The sequence below is a fragment of the Melanotaenia boesemani genome, chromosome 21 (assembly GCF_017639745.1).
Source record: "Melanotaenia boesemani isolate fMelBoe1 chromosome 21, fMelBoe1.pri, whole genome shotgun sequence".
NCBI lineage: Eukaryota > Metazoa > Chordata > Actinopteri > Atheriniformes > Melanotaeniidae > Melanotaenia > Melanotaenia boesemani.
The window spans coordinates 18,197,618-18,214,643 of NC_055702.1; the positions used below are offsets into that span (position 1 = coordinate 18,197,618).

General features: G+C 39.2%; 2 protein-coding genes across 4 annotated transcripts in view; both read left to right on the forward strand.

Moving 5' to 3' along the window:
- The first annotated feature begins 564 nt into the window (after positions 1-564).
- On the forward strand, positions 565-2,964 carry pyyb (peptide YYb). Its single transcript, XM_041974114.1, has 4 exons — positions 565-910; positions 1,111-1,295; positions 2,292-2,372; positions 2,686-2,964. The coding sequence occupies exons 2-4, from the start codon at positions 1,111-1,113 to the stop codon at positions 2,708-2,710; spliced, it is 291 nt and encodes a 96-aa protein (XP_041830048.1). The 5' UTR covers positions 565-910; the 3' UTR covers positions 2,711-2,964.
- A 155-nt stretch (positions 2,965-3,119) lies between these two features.
- Positions 3,120-17,026, forward strand: part of mpp2b (membrane palmitoylated protein 2b) — a 36,171-nt gene continuing 22,264 nt past the window's right edge. For 2 of the 3 annotated variants that reach the window (XM_041974184.1, XM_041974185.1), the window contains exons 1-2: positions 11,482-11,565; positions 13,594-13,885. In XM_041974184.1, coding sequence (XP_041830118.1) covers positions 13,795-13,885 — 91 coding nt within the window. In that variant the 5' untranslated portion in view covers positions 11,482-11,565; positions 13,594-13,794. Of the gene's footprint in view, positions 3,457-11,481; positions 11,566-13,593; positions 13,886-17,026 lie in introns of those variants that run through there. The other variant, XM_041974186.1, reaches the window with a different exon arrangement.

Genomic DNA, 17,026 nt, shown 5'->3' on the forward strand with positions numbered 1-17,026 from the left:
GCGTAATGAGTCTCATGTAATGTAGAGATTAAGCTGACAGGGCTGAGATCGGCTACTGTTAAATGAGAGTTTAATCATGTTTATATGATGATTCCCGGGTTCTGTCCATGGTGCTGAAACCATGTCAAATCCAGCAGGATTTTTCTTATCTGTATTTCAAATTATTTGCTCATTATTATTTGAAGTTGTGTGGTGGTTAGTACCGCAACGTCACAGCAAGAAGGTCGCTGGTTCAAATCTCGGCTGGGGGGAGGTTCGGACCTTGAGGGCAGTGGCCTTTCTGTGGAGTTTGCATGTTCTCCCCGTGTATGCGCGGGTTCTCTCCGGGTACTCCGGCTTCCTCCCACCGTCCAAAGACATGCATGTTAGGTTAACTGAGGACTCTAAATTCTCCCTGCGAGTGTGACTGGTTGTTTGTCCCCTATGTGTTGGCCCTGCGATGGACTGGTGACCTGTCCAGGGTGTACCCTGCCTCTCACCTGTTAATGCTGTTAACCCGTCATGGACCAAGCGGTACAGAGAATGATGATGATTATTATTATTATTATTATTATTATTATTATTTGTAAATGGAATTATTCCTATGAATTATCATCTGATTTTTTTTCTCCATGGCTTTTTATTTCAAATAAACTTACAAGTTGAACTAAAAGTGTCCAATATAGAAACCATATCAGTAGAGTTGAGGTCCACGCCGGTCCACCAGTTTTTTTTTTTTTTTTTTTTTTTTTTTTTTTTAAATAGACACAAGTACCCGTTTACGCGCCGGTCCTTACAGAGAGGGGTGTGGTTAAGTGTTACTCAGTGCGCATCAGGTATCCTTCCCACAATATATAATCCTGTGAAGTGAGAGGAGAGCAACAGGACAGGGGCACCACTGAGGTGAAAGCATCAGGAGACAAGTCAAACAGTAAGTCTTCTTACTTTGTTTTACTCTGTTGAATATCGATTTTTGGAAAAACATTTAAGACCCCCCGTTAACTTTTGGCAAACATCATCTTCATTACTCCACGTTATGTAAAACTGAACTTAAATTATTTCGATTTTTTTCTTTTAAGAAAGTTTATCCTCAGAGGGAAACTAAGCCTTTTTGTCCTCCTCTCTCCTCAGATGGCCAAAATGCTGAGATCTTGGGTGATGTTCGCAGCATTCGTTTGCATTCTGCTGTGTTTGAGCAGCTTTGCGGACGCGTACCCCCCCAAACCGGAGAGCCCCGGGAGCAACGCCTCACCGGAGGAGTGGGCCAAATACCACGCAGCTGTCAGGCATTATGTCAACCTCATTACCAGACAGAGGTAAGTCAAGGAGCTTCACTTAACCCCCTCTGAACTGTCTTTATTTTAACCTAAGTACATTTACAATGATTTAGAAAAGAGCAGTGATGTATGACCAGATTCAAACAGTGCGCATTGACTGTGTAGCAACTTCGGAGCTTAATCAAGTTTGTGCGATTAATTCTCCAATTAGCTCCTATCTCATGGCTCAAGGACAAGTTTGCCAGGATAAACATGGAGCACGGAGCCCTCCTGTTTTTGGTATGACTTCATAAGGGCCATTTAACACCCTGAAACGAAGTTTTCCAGATGATGCTTTTCAAGGCAATAAACACTCTTGGTTTAACATGGTTAATTGCATTTTATGAAAGAACAGAGACTCAGTAGCCTGGCTTCAGACCAGCTAAAGCCTGTAAGATCTAAAACATTTCTTTTTGCTTCTTACTTGGAGTAAAGACAAAGTAATAACAGATTATTTAAAACTCACACAGTGGTAGCTTCCGAGAGATCTGGTTGTGTAATTTTCTTTTGATGGAGGCTGAGTATAGTCTCTGCTTTAACTAGCCTCTTCTGCGATTAAAGCAGCTGGATGTGTCATTACACTGAAATGTCTGAGTGCTCCACTTTGTAGACCCTCGTGCCTCAAAATGGGGCACTTTGTACTATTCAGAAACAACAAGTTAACTTGTCAAAAGACCAATTTTAGAAGAGACTGTGATGACCACTGGGCAGTGAACTTGAAAATCCCTTTTTGTCAGGTAATTGCACATCTGATTTGTGATTGGGCAGTAAGAGATTGCGAGGAGAAACACAAAGACTCAACAGGGTGTACACGGTTAACCTGCCTTGTTGACAGTTTGATGATTCCAAGGGGAAAAAAAGATTTCCAACAGTTGTAATTCATTGCAAGGTTGATGGGGTCACACTAGAGCACTCTATAAAGCTGAGGAGGTTGGATGGAGACTCTCATTGATGTTAGATTGCAGTCATTACATGCAGGGGTTTTATTTTCTACAGGTATGGGAAGAGATCATCCCCAGAGCAGGCGGTGGCTTGGCTGCTGTTCGGTGCAGATTCGAACCAAGATGCTGAACCAAGGTGAGAAAACATGTCTGGTATTCTTCTTCTGGAGGAAGGACACCAGATACCCGACAGTGATACGACAGTTTATTGACCAACATCCATGAATCATTTAAAATCCCATAGCCATGACTAGTTTGTCATTACAGTTAAAGAAAGATGGTTTAACTTAAGCACCTAAAATGAATTAACACATAGCCCTGCCAATATTGATCTAATACACTCTCAAAAGCACTGCTGCACTTGAGCTCCTAATCTGTCCCATATTGGCATGAATTAAGTAGATGTATTTCAAGTGATTTAACTGTTTTTTTCTCTCTTTCTCTTACAGCTCTGACTATGTTGATTCGTGGTAAATTAGCCCAATGCTGATCTAAACCCCAACCCCCCACCCCCAGCCACCCAATCCTTTTATTTAACACCAATCAAAACCATTCGCAAGTGACAACCTGCACTGCACATTGGACTGACCTTATATATTTAATTATGTAATGTGCATGCAAATCTTGTTCTCTCTGTTTGTCTGCTTTTATTAGTGTCTGTATGTAATTTGTTCTTTTGTCAAAAAAAATGTAAATAATTTGTAACAAAAAAAAACAATCTATTTACAATAAAGATTTAAGTGGTAAAAAAAAACTTACATAAGACAAACTCTTTCTATTGGTCTTTCTTTGATTTATGTATTCAAATAACTGCAGTTACGCATACTTCCACTAGATGTCACTATATCACCAAGATGCGCACTGCATGGGTTCATACCGTCGCCAGCAGACAGGCTTCAACTTCACACAAGGCTACAACACCGAAAAGACGCGTTTGACATCCATTACCTCAACTGGACATCTATCCAAGAAAGGCGCACACAGTACTCAGCCAACTGTTTTTTTTTTCGATCAATGGATCAATTTGTAATAGTGCGCGAGCCGTAAGGTAAAGATAGCTTTTGTGTGGGTTGCTGTTGGCGTCAAAGTGGATGCACAGAGCAAGCGAGACCCCGCCGCGCTTCAACACCTGAGAGGAGACCAGTGTTGATATCTCAGACTCGCTGCATCTCTGAGAAAGAGGAGGAGGAGGAGGCATCCGGATAAAGGTGACCGGGCAGGTGAGCGCCTCAGCATAAAGCTGCTTTTCACCTGCGAAACGCGGGGTTTTAATGTATGTAGAAATAATAAAGCAAACAATGTATTCCACCTTCTTTAAACGCGCGGTGGCTACTGTTAAATGCAGCCACTGCTCCATAAAAATGTGTTAATTCAGCCAGCTGTTAAATATCTGTTCATAAGAACTCAACGTAAAACTACATTTACACCTAATAGCAGAGCTACTGTCCGCATCTCGATGGGAGGACTCTATTACGGGTTCGTCTTATTTTTCTCCACCAGCAACCACAAGCTAGCCTCATTGGCCTCTGGCTAATTTTCACTTGCGCAACAGTCGTGACAAGTAACCACAACTGCGGCACCGACGACCCGCAAAATTAATGTCGGCTGGGAGGCACTTTAGCGTAGAAACAGTAACAAAGACGTGGACGTTGTGCACCTGTTCGTTGCTTTTGCGCATGCCCACACACCATGGGGATGTACTTCAGTTAGAGCGCTCGTGGACCACCAGAAAGGCACGTGCTAACGTGTTGAACGTAATATTTAGACTTCCAAAGCACCTTGTAATGTTAAAGACAGATAAACATAGGCCTACCTGTGAGTGCTTGTTGGTTAATTTTTTACATTTGAAAATAAATTTTTTAGTCATATTCCGAACATTTATTATTTTCAAAGTAAAACAGAATCAAATGCAAATTTTAGTTTCATTCCTTCCAAGGAGTGTAATTACATTAAAATATGAGAATGACCTAGTTTGTCCCAATCCTGCTGTGTGGTAATGGTTCATTTACATTCAAGAACATGAAATGTGAGACACATTTCTAATTATACCACCCTTTAAGAAATGAGATAAATTAGAGACTTTTGGGTTTGTGTAGACGTTAATATGAGTGTATCTTATATGTTCTCAATAAGTTTTTTTTAATTTATGTATTTAAAGATGTTTCACCTCTCATCTGAAAGGCTGCTTTTTCTTAATGGGGAGTTTTGGCATACAAGCATTAAAGGAAAAACAGATGAAAACTAAAGAGCTTTTAAATTTCTTTTAAATGATTATTATTTAATTTATTTTTTTATGTATGACCTGCAGAGCACTATCAGTTTGGAGAATCAGATGATTTCCGGCAGGCAAGCTAAAGCTAAAACAGCTCAAAACACTGCTACCAGAAGATCAAATTTCTTAATCGTCTAAACAGCTTAAACCTTATTTACACTTTGTCAACTTCAGATTGTCTTGTAGCAACACGGTCTGTGGTGTGTTAGAAAAAAGTCTTGTTTGCAGCACCATGTGGCAAAATAAAGCGTCTACTGTCTGAGGCAGAAGTGAAGCTGTATAAAAAATACACAATACAACTTGTACTCAAACTACTATCACATTTTTTTCTTATTTAAATTATTTTAAAAGTAACGATGTTTTTACTGGACTCCAACTTCAAAGTAGTCCAAATTAAATTAATACAAAGATTCAAAGCGCTATCCCTGTGCGACTCCTGGGCAGATCCTATTATACTCAAGAAGTTGTTTCATGTCACACTCAGAGTACTCTTAATAAGAACCCTCTCGGTGGTGGCTGGCCATGACACTGTTGAGTTTCAGTGCTTTGACAAGCTGAGTGATTAATTACCGCATCCAGCCGGAGTTCTAATCAACTGTAGCTGGCTTAGAGGAAGGATTTAGTAGTAGGGCTCATCCATACTTGTTTCCACTTGGAGAATTATCTGTAATGGCTTCAGCGTCTGTTCTCCACCATCCTGGTGTCATTCATAAAAAGATCATGGAATATCTTGTTTTTTTTTTTTTAGCCTCCCCAGTGACATGGCTCCAGGGATGCCAATGTTGGCTTAAAATATTTCAGTAAGGATTAGATGGATTATTATTAAATATGGATCATAGAACCAGAGTCCACAAAGGATGTATGACTGTGGTATTTATCTGATGTTTCATAGCAGCCCAGGAAGTAAATCTTTTCCTTTTCACTTTGAGATATCTTAGCAGCTGTTTTCAGAGCCTTTCTGGAGAATGTGTGGACAGTTTGGTTCAGGCTTTTCATGCAGCTTCTCTTCACACTTATGGCTCACAGCAGGTGATTCTGAGCTGGAGTTGTGCTCTCACAGCTGGAAATGTGAGAAACGAGGTGTGGAAATTTAGATTTTATTGATCCCCTGACTCATCCCGTGGCACCACCACGAGGGTGACGTGTGTGTAATTCATCCGATTTGGATGCTTTGAAATGAAATTTGGGACATATGTTCACATCCTCCACAGGATGGATGAAAGGAAGCCTTGCTTATATTTATCAGTGAAAAATAACTATACTCTGTTCAACATTTTTATAACTACCTTTATTTTAAATGCCATTAGTGAATGAATGGGAATGCTGATGTGTAAGTGAAAAAATGCTGACTTGCTTTGTAATTAATTGAATTGAAACACTGAGATTATCATTCCTCATTCTGATAAAGCTGTCATCTCAGAAAGAAAAGAACAAAGATCCTTGAATGAACTCTGTAAAAACGCTCCCTTTGGGTAGCTCATGGCTCGTTGCCGCAGTCCTTTCACCCGTCAGTGATGCATTAAGTTCTAATTACCGTCTGAATCACAAAAAGTAAGAAAGTTTGTGTTTGGCCGATAATTTCTCCCCTTTAATAATACCAAACGGTGTTGTATTATACATCACTGGAAAGCCTGATTAGTCACCTTTACAATGAGGTATAACTTGTAAGGATATGTAAAATAGGAGAATATTGCAGGGGATTTTTACAGTCACTACCCACACGTTTAGCGGTGTTGCTCATTCCACAGAAGCATCTCTCAAAGTTATACCTCGTTATGAAGATGACTAATTCCAACAACATATTACAATACTCATTGCTGTTGTTAAAGGAGAGAAATAATCAACTAAACACAAATTTTCTTACTTTTTACATGTTTATTTAATTTTTTAAATTGACATTTAATTATAATTCCAAATAGTTAAATAGAATTTTAAACATTTCTATTAATGCGAGATACTGAAAATAATTCTAAATTAAATGAAAAATATGACTCGATACATAGACTCATGACTGACATGAAAAGTGTGTTCAAAAGCTGTTAATTGATGGTTAATAATTTATGGTTAGATTTTTTAAAATCCCCTTAAGTTGATGCATCTTTGCAACCTTAAGCTCAACCTGCACCTACCTCAGGTATACACATGTGGACAAAATTATTGGTAACTACCTGTAGCCCTATATATAGGCCCACTGACTGATTACAGGATTGTAGACATATGTGATGCTAATTAGTGGACACAGCTTGTATTAACATGTCCCTTTGGTCACATTATTTTCAGTCTTTTCAAGGGGCACCATCATTTTTGTCCAGGCCTGTTTCATGAGTTTATTTTTTTAAATAATTCTGTTGAAGCCTGGTTGAAAAGCAATGTCTGACTTTCAATGGTTAAATTTTATAGACTTTTTACTTATTATTACTTTTGTCAGATTTCTGTGACCATTGTGAGTTTTTCTTTGATTAACCGAAGGGTACCAACAATTTTGTCCACGTGTGTGTTTGTTTCCATGCTCTTTAGTCAGCAGCCATGCTGTTTTACATGTGCACCTTTAAAAAAAAAAAAAAATCATTCAGCCAGGTGGCACTCTGCAACTTTAACCTGCTCTTTAATGCATCCTCTCCCTCACAAAATCTCCGTACACTGATTTGATTGGTTGAGGCATTTATAGTGTGAATATTCCAAATGGCAGAAGTGAATGAAATGCTTGAATTTTTGTTTAGTTTTAAATACAATTTGACAGCAGAGATGACCAAACATGCTGAGTTCACAACACAATATTTTTACAATAAGTTTGTCCAATAAAGAAACAAAAAAGACATGTCAGTAACTTCAGCTGCATTGCAATGGCACCAAAAGTTTGAATTGATCACCTTAAACCACATTTTGAGTTGATGATGCCCTTCATTATGAATTGTAGATTTACAATCAAGATTCTCATTAATTTTAATGTGTTTTTAATGATGAACAGAAAGAAACAAAATTGATTTATTTGTCTGTGCAGTAACCATGGAAAATGATGCTGTTATAGAACATTTCCTCAGATAAAAAAGCTAATTAATACAAAAGCATTGCGCAGACCTTTTAATAGACCCAGTTTTTGCTCAAAATTATTATTATTTTACACATTTTGCCTTGTTGCCATGGCAAAGCGCTGGGGAAAGAAGAAAAAAGGCAGAGAGCTCCTCACGGTTGTCTTGGATACGACAGTTTTCCCTGGTAAAGTAATGAGAGGAGCTGAACCTGTGGGAGCACGGGGTTATTTTTAGGCCTGACGCCAGCATGTATGTGTGGATTAAGACTTGTTTGGTTGCTGGCACATGTGTGTGTGTGTATGCATGAGCACGTTCACAGGTTTTAATGCAGCGTCAGTGTGAGAACAGCCCAAGACGTTTTACACTTAGCATGCAAACACCTGAGCCACTGCTTGTGTCACTGCTCCAGGACAAAAATGTACTTAGATGTTGAACATGTCTGCAAGCATTATCAGAAAGGAAATGGATATACAGATGCATTATTTGTGGATATGATAAAATAGTTTACTGGCTCTAAAATCCTTTATTTCCTTAAGTTTAAGGGTTATATTTAAGTCTTCTAAGCTTTGACTTTTGTAATTGTTCTTCGTCATTATTCGCTGTGTAACATTTGGGTAAAAATGTGTATGTTGTCACACTAAAAATATGTTTTTTAAAGTGTGTTACAAAGTATAGAAATAGAATTATAGCTCTCTGAGCTCACAGATGACACAAAAGACCCCAACACATGCAGCTGGCCTCTTGCTTCAATAGATGCTGCAGAGATGATAGCAGGTCTGCAAATGTGATGTCACAGCAGCTGTGTTATTGAGCTGCTTCCTTCCTGCTATACAGTGAAAAAGATGGAGATTTGTGTAAATGTGTGTGTGTCTGTTTGGGTGTGTGAGCTGACTAATGGAGACAGAGGGGAAATTACTCATAGAGCAGCAAGAATTAGATACATGAGGTACAGTATTTCTGTGCAGACTGACCCACAAGTTCCACAACTGCAGGGTCTTTTCCTTCTGCAACAGAAAAGCAGACTGGTTAAATGTTAGTGGCATTTCTCCAAGAAAATGGCACTAATTACCAACAATTTTACCTCCTCTGTGACATAAAAGCAGAGCAAGAGTGAAAAAATCTGGGATGTCATGCACACTCTCTAACAGTTTGCAAGGCCAGCTCCATTCCATGACAGAGCTCCACAGCTGTATGGCTTTAGCATACATTTAACAAGCTCTGTCTTTTCACAGCATGAACACAAGATACCCTGGATAAGACTTGGGGACTGACATGCAGTGTTAAGAACCTTATTAATGTTTATCAAAGCTTTACAAAGGCCCCAGGTCCTTTCCACTTGCATAAAGGAGTGCACATTAGCGACAAACCATTTAGAGCTTTTAATAACTGTCCCCAACAATGATGCATTAGATCAAAAGTTATAAAACGGGCCAAAAACATAAAGCTAATCATAGATAAGCAAAAAAAACCAAAAAAACAACAACATACAAACAAAAAAAATTAGCAGGATCAGAGCACATGGCATGGCCAGTGAGCTAATGATTGCATGACAGTTGTACAAATTTTCAATAAGCCAAAATCTCCTGAGACCTCACAACAAGCCTCTTGAAATCACCTTAAATTTGGCTGCAAGAAAACCTTTTCAGAGCATCAAAAGTCACACAGTGCCACATCAGAGTCAGGCATGTGGAACTACTCAGGAGACAATCCAAGCTGCATCAGCAGCATTGGAACTGCTTTAAGCTTGGCTGCATAACGTGGGGCTGCATAAAGCTCATGGATGTAAGTAGTTGTTGAAAGAGCAATCCAATCAACTGTATTACAATCTTAAAACCTTTGTCTGTAGTCTAACAATGATTTAGTTTCTTATGATTGTTTTTCAGTCGATCTTTGTTAAAAGAAAGTGACTCAAATTCAAAACAGGAAGTCTTGTTTTAGTTTTGTTAGGTTAAAATGGAAACTCAGGCATGTTTTCTGTCTCCCAAAAATACTAATTAAAGGAGTATCATCATAGTTGTGTGCATATTGGATTGAAATTACATCCAGTCTGATTAAAACTTAGTGGAAATGTGTCAAAGTGCAGAAATAAATGTGATGTTATGTGTTTCTGTTTTTTCTGCTTTTGTCAAGCTCTCCCAGCTGCACCAGTTAGCATTAAGTCTGCAAAGCACAAAAAACATTTCTGTTTTGTGTGATTTGCACCTTGCACTTCACAACTACCTATGTTCTGCATGTGAGGCATTTAGGGAACAACTGTAAATTCTAGTTTCAAAAAGAAACATTAGTTACAGTCTTTCTTTAACTGGCACAAATTACAGCATGTTTCTTTAACTCCAGTCCTTGAAGGCCACTGTCCTGCAGCTTTTACTTGTTTTCCTGCTTCAGCACACCAGATTCTCCCCAATGCCATGTTTCCAGGTTCTGCACAAGCCTGTTATCCAGCTATTTTTTGAGCCAGGTGAATATAAACAGGGAAACAGCTAAAACCTGCAGGACAGTGGCTCTCAAAAACCAGAACTGTATAATCCTGAATTAGATTATCTGCATGAATCATTTCCACATGGAAGATGCTAACCTACTAATACAGCAGTTATAATATATTTTGGATTATAATAAAATATGACTTGGAAGTCAGCCAAATTAGCCAGCGGGATGTTATTAAAAAGCTAATAAAGTAAAACCCTCAATTAGTGCTCTCGGATATGCCGATGAGATGCTCAGGCATAAAAATATTGAGTTTTATCTCTGCAGTGATAATCAGATGAATAAAATTACATAGCTCAAAGACATTTTTTATATTTGTGTTCACTGATGACTGAGAGGATTATAAAAGACTACATGAATGATCTGTTTTAATTAAAAATGTTGCCCAGAAACCAGTTTAGAAAAAAATATTTGCTCAGTAGAAGTAAAAGATTAATGTGAATCCATGAAGAAGATGACATATAAATAAATAAGTTTGGAAGGCAGACAGAAAGCATTTATAATGCAGTAAATGTTCCCGTCACTCCTGCCTGATCATTTCTCATATGCAGAGGATGGCGAGGATGAAGCAGGGTTCTTATGTTGTCACACACATTTACACACCGTGACCCTGTGGTGACTTTGCTCGGTTTTGACTACCACAGCACCGTTTTCACTGTGGATAGCCATTGTCATGGCAACTGGGAATTAGCATCCTTGGTTACAGTGGTCTCTCTCTCTCTCTCTCTCTCTCTCTCCCATCAGACACACTCTTCTCCCCCTCTCCATTGTTCTTCTCTCTGTATTCCTGCTCATGTTTCCACACAGCCACAGCCTTACTGCTTCACAGCTGTCTCACCTTTCTGCTCTTGTTATATTTCCACCATGTTTCTCTGCAAACCCCCACACTCATCGGTTGTTTTGTTTATGTTTCTGCTTCCTACACTGGTTTTAGCTCTTCATGTTGCATATTTCATAGTTCCCATGACACAGAGAGCTCGTTTTAGATCACAGGAAAGCAGATACTTACACTTTTATTTTATGGCCTTGTGAAACTTGTTACGTTTTCTTGCTGCCCTGTTGTTGAATAGATCAATTAGATTTAATGGAGATCCTCACTAAGCTGATGTTTGCTGGTCTGCCCACTCATTCGCCCATTCACTCCATCTTTCCAACTGTTGTTGATTGTATTCCCAACAGACGTGAGGGTTAAAACTGGATGTTACCAGAGCAACTGGCTGCTCTATTTATAGACGTTAATGAAGTTAGCTGTCATGTGTGGGAGGCGGTTTTGATATAATGGGAATCTTCTGCGTTGGTCAGTCCATTGACTGTTCTTTGTTGAGATTAGGACTTTCCTTATTTCTGTGTTGAATTTAAGGTCTGAATCTAATAACATAACTTGTTCTGGCTTGAATTTGACCTTTTTAAAGAGTTTTTTACATTTATAGTCACAGTCTGCTCTTCTCCTTTTCATTGCAGAGGACCGAACAAGTTTTGTAGAGGATACTGGGAGGAGCCAATCTTTAAAATGCCTGTGGCAACATCCTGCTCTGACTCTGGTAGGTATAATCACACTACAGTAAGCCCATCTAGGTGTGTGTTTGTGTGTCTGAGACAGAGAGCGAGACAGAGGGAGAAAAGTAGAAGGAGAGACTGAATGGTTGGCACTCACGACGTGTATCTCCTACCTTCTAATGTGACTTAATGAGCTGGCTAATGGAGCCCTAAAACTCCTGTCTTAGATCAGTCATGCCTCGAAGGATTTACTGTTGTATACTTTGAAGGTTTGAACTTGAGCACAAATGGATGTTTAATCCACACTCAGTAAAAATAGACACAGCTGTGTGCGCAAACATGTATAGACTTCCAAACAGATGCTAATTTAGGATATTGTAACTTATTTAACACTTGACAGTCGATGCAGCAGGAGTCTTATCAAGATTTTTTTCTAGTTAAACTTTCTTTGGATGTGAATATTTAATGGTGGCAGTTAATTTTCTATAAAACTGATTTGTAGCTAAAGGAATTTTCATTTCTCTGTTCTGCATAGACCTCTGCTTTGAGACCATCTGCAATAAACTGGTTTATAAAGCCAATCCCATGATGATAATATGGGCCTTCTTTTGTCCAAGACAACAACATAAGGCTAGACATCCTCAGCCAACATTTCTGCAGGACTGCCGGAGTCCAAGTCAGATTTAGCATCACACTGTTTGATATAACATTGATATCAAAGTAAAAGTATGATATGTTGCTAGAGTTATATTTCTTGAAACAGGTCCAAAAATTTGCTCGCATTAAACTAACACTGGCACTTAGCCATTCGTCTTTGTACTTCCTCTTCACTCAGTTCTGAGGAACAGAGACATAAAGGAACAAACCAGCATGACCAGATGTCTGGGAAATTAGTCTCGGCATCTTTTTAAAACAGTGCTAAATCTAGAACTGAAAGCCTTAAACTATTTTATCGTGGGATAATAAATTCCTGCAGTCGGCTTCTGGAATGAGGAAAAGGACTTCCTTGGTTAGACAAAATGTGCATAGAGTGATCTGTCAGTTAGTTAGTCACAGTCCTGATCTGTACACCAAGCAGAGGGATTTCTGAGAACAGATGACTGGCATTTTTAGTAACAGGCAGTAAACTATTTCTCCATATCAGTTCATGTCTTTTTCTTTTCTTTAGATTTGAAAAGCAGAGATACTTTGACTTCAGACTTGCAAACAAGGCTCAGTTTATGTTTGAAACAGTCTATTTTTTTTTATCTCAGTAGCTCTGATGTATATTCTTTCAGCTCATGAACTAAAAGCTCAAATATAGATTTTTCAATAAGCGCTATTTGTTTAAGGCTCTTTCAAACTGAACAAAAAACCTCTTAGTGAAACAGACGATAACATCAACATGTTGCCTTCAGTGCATCTTCGGTTTCGGGTTGGAAGTGATGTAAACACGACATTGCACTCAGAGTGCAGTAATAGGCAAAGCTCACTTTTTCATTTATTAACAGCTATTTACTGATCACTCTCCTGCTGGTTTTTAAAAGGTAGTACAGTCCATCAGAAAGACTATGTGTTTGTCTGCAGAGCTACATAACAGAATCTCCAATTGAATGACTATGTCCAGATTAGAGACACCTCTTATACAGGGTTTGGTTCTCCCATGAAATCCTGAGTGCAACACATTAATCAAAAATGAGCCTTTCCACCTGATTATGTTGACATCACTGTCAATAAGTGCTGGGGCAGAAAAACATCCATAACTACTCTGAACTGGTTTGATGTAGACCTGAATGCAGATTGCACCCTTTCCAAGTGAAGAATTATGTCACCATTTTTTTTCAGTGTGAAAATAAGTTTTAAAACTAGTAATAGAAGACAGTAACTCTGCTCACCTCCTTCACCACTCCTCCTTCTGATAAGCCAACCCTCTGCTGCTCTTTTCCCAAGTTGACCCATGCAAGGGGGGGGGGGGGAGGCTCCCTGCCTCCTCCCAGAGAAGGCATCATACTTCCCTCCCTTTCCTTCTTCCCAGTTCCTCCACCTCCTTTTCTTTACTCATGCACCTCGCTCGTCTCCTTTCATTCATGCAGAGGAGGAGGCGCTCAGCCAGGCGTAGCCTCTGCACATTCACATCAAGAGCAGGTGGAAAGGGAGGCGAGAACGAGGAGCTGTTTTGGCAGAAAGAGGAAAGAATCGGTGACAGATAGGAAGAGGAGATCTCTCAGACTGCCTCTGATACAGTGCTGGGTGTGTTACTGAGGGTGTGTGTGCCCCGTTGTGAGGTGTTCAGCATGGCTGGCAGCCTGTTTGGAAGGCTCTCTTTGGAGGAGGGGGACTCAGCCAACTCCTTGGACGACCTGGATGTCAAGCTGGGGGAAGAAGGTAAGAACATTAGCTAGGTGTGTGAGGACAGGAGAGAAGCTGAAATGGATGTTAAAACGAATGAATCGGACAGCAATGTGCTTATGGGTTTTCTGGTTGTTGCTTTAAATTTGCAGTGCACCTGCAACTGATGTACTAGTGTGATGAAGATGAACAGAGACAGATTAGGACCTTGGGCAGCGTGTGATGTGCTGGCATCTGAAGTAGCTCAGTATAAAAACAGGAAGGCCAATGTAAAAATAAAGCAGGCTGCCTCACAATAATCATTTAAAAGCATGATATTCTAAAAGAAAACCTGCTGTTTAGTCTTTGTTTTGTTTACAAAGAAAGCCTGATAAGAGAAAGGAGCGCGTTTAGATCAGTTAATGCAAAAGAACAGCAGTGATTGTAAGAGGTTGTACTGAATGATAATGCTGCATAATGTTTGCTCTCACAGCTTGGGAACCACCATACATCCCATTCATAATTGATGAATTTCATCAATATTGGATAGAGTTGCATACCTCACAGTCTTTCACACGAGTGATTTAAAGCCAAACATGGGTCTGTAACCTCATGTATACCAAAAATTACATTTGGTAAGGGGGATTTGAAGCCAGGCAACTATTTTATGGTGTCATGTTAAATGAGACAGAGTTTGAAACATCATCACATCACTGCCAAGCCCATGTCAAATAATATAGCGTGTTGCAAGATATCCTCTCCTCTGTAATGTAACTTGACAGGACAGCGGTGACATCCATAATGAATCACATTTTCTGTCAAAGCGTACTGTCTACCAGTTCAAGGCACATGAATGTGTGTGGGTGCTTGTGTTGGATGGAGATGGAGAGAGAGGCAAACCTCCAGTGCATTGTAGATTCATAGGGAGTAAGTAGGGGGTCATTCCTATGCAGCAGTGTTCTGATTAGAGATGGCAGACTTGAAAGTGTCAGACTCACAACCTTCTTGCTTTCACCTCTTTTTCACGCCTTCGCAGAGCCATGCACGGTCTGTCTGCGCCTAATGAAGCTGTGTTCAAATACACATGATGGATCATTGAGTACACTGTGTTGGTGGAATTAGACTGTCAAAGATAATCGCTGGGTTTCAAGAGAATGGGACGAGTTAATTTTGTTCTGGCTGAGGGTATTCGATAATGTGGCGACATTGACACTTATCTTGCAACCCGATGAGCTCCATTTGCTCTTTCATTAACTTCTGTATGGAGAGTGGGTGCAGTCGATGTTCAGATGTTTGCCTCTTTAAGGCAACTTTTGGGGATCCACTTGTTTCCCTTGTGCAGACTGTCCGGGACCATGAGGAGGAGGTAAAATGGGAAAATGTCACAAGTGTTGTTTCCAGTGGTGGCCTTCATTAGCAGGCAAGTCACCAACCGGGATCCATGAGGAAATGCCAACAAGCAGCTGTTTTGCTCGAAATTGGTAAAGAAAAGTTGAATGACTTTGGCCCAAAACAAGGTAAAAAGAAATCAATAATAAAAAAAAAAAAACTTTTTATCATTGTTAAGTTTCCCTCTATCTCACAGCTGAATCAGTTATAAATTAGAGATTTTTTTTGCAGGTAAAAAGGTTTTAGATAAAAATTTGGCTTAATGCTGACGACGATTGTTTTGTCATTTATTTGTACCATTAATTCCGGGTAAACTATGAAATATGCATTATGAATAATAGCTAAACAGTTTGTAGGTTTTTAAAACCTTTCATTAAACCAGTCCTAAAAGTTCACACTTTTATGGTTTTTACAAATATGTTTCATCAAACTGAATATCAGCTGATACGAGTTTTAGTCAATAAATCTGCATGTGCATCTGCATCAACACAACATCCGGGATGCTTGTTTGGCTTTTATGGGGCAGAATCAGAACATGTCATTTTTATAGATCAGAGTTTTGAATCTCTGGTTCTCAAGGGCCACTGTCCTGCAGGTTTTAAATGTTTCTCTGCTTCAACACGCTTGATTCAAATTAATGGATCATTGGGCAGAACTTGAAAACAAGCTGTTGGATTCATGTAATTTGATGCTGCAGGGAAACATTTAAAACCTGTATGATTTAAGTTACAGCTGCATCTACCCCTATTTTTCCAACAAAGTGATCCAACCTGCATCTGTTCTGCGTTACCTTGGAGGAAGTTTCAATGTGGTGGCTTAAATGTCAGCTTTAAAGTCACTTGTCCTGCTGATTGTCTATCCAGGACTCATATATATTCATGCTCATCAGATGAGATGTACTGAGAAGGCAAGTCTGAACAAGTAGCTCACACAGAAACACACACTCACATATGCACACACAGAGTGGCCACTCCTGTATGTTACACAGCATGTGCCCACACATACTTGACATGATAAGCCTGCCTGTGTTTTCAGTGACACATAAGCAGGGTATTGATTTAACAATTCAGCATACAGCAAACCAGGACAGCAAATTTGCTGTTTGTCTAAACATTTTGCATTGCCGTCTGAATTTGTGAAAAAGGCTGATTACACTTTACAAGTGCTTCATGCTGGAAGGAATTGTGAATCTCTTAGCCCGAGGACAAATTAATCATATACTTCAGTCATAAATGATTCATCGATTGTGGCATACGTCACGGTGGAACAAGCCAATCCAGCATCATTCTTTTCCACTGTCTTAAACATTAATCTTTAGCTAGCTGAGGGATTGATAGCAGTTATCTTTTGTTGGAGAAGGGGGTGTGTGAAATCCAGTAGCAACGTTAAGGTATTTAATGATGCCTGTTGTGATGCATGTCTGTAACATTTTCAGGGTCAAACTGAACAAACTGCTTTCTGTCATTTTAATAGAGCTACAGTGAAATAAAGTTGCAGGAAGATCCAACAATGTTGCAAAGAAATATCATGAGTTTCTGCAGAAAGAGCCTTGTTTTTACAGGATAAAGCAGGTGAAATGTGAAATATAGTTTGTCTTCAGTAAGCAGTGGAGGTATCTGAAAATGTTCAGCTTTTGTTCAAAATTACTGGAAACTCCTCATATCTGAGGAGTTTTATTGGTTTTGTAAATTCTTGCACATTACATTGCATTAATTCAAATTTTATTATTGAAAGTTTCCTAAAATATTTGGTTTATATACTATATGAAAATATGCTTGAATCTATGATTTGTATAAATTTCTAAAGCAC

Coding starts and splice junctions, on each gene's coding strand:
- pyyb (XM_041974114.1), top strand. CDS start 1,111: ATGGCCAAAATGCTGAGATCTTGGGTGATGTTCGCAGCATTCGTTTGC. Junction 1,296..2,291: donor AACCTCATTACCAGACAGAG/GTAAGTCAAGGA, acceptor TATTTTCTACAG/GTATGGGAAGAGATCATCCC. Junction 2,373..2,685: donor AACCAAGATGCTGAACCAAG/GTGAGAAAACAT, acceptor TTTCTCTTACAG/CTCTGACTATGTTGATTCGT.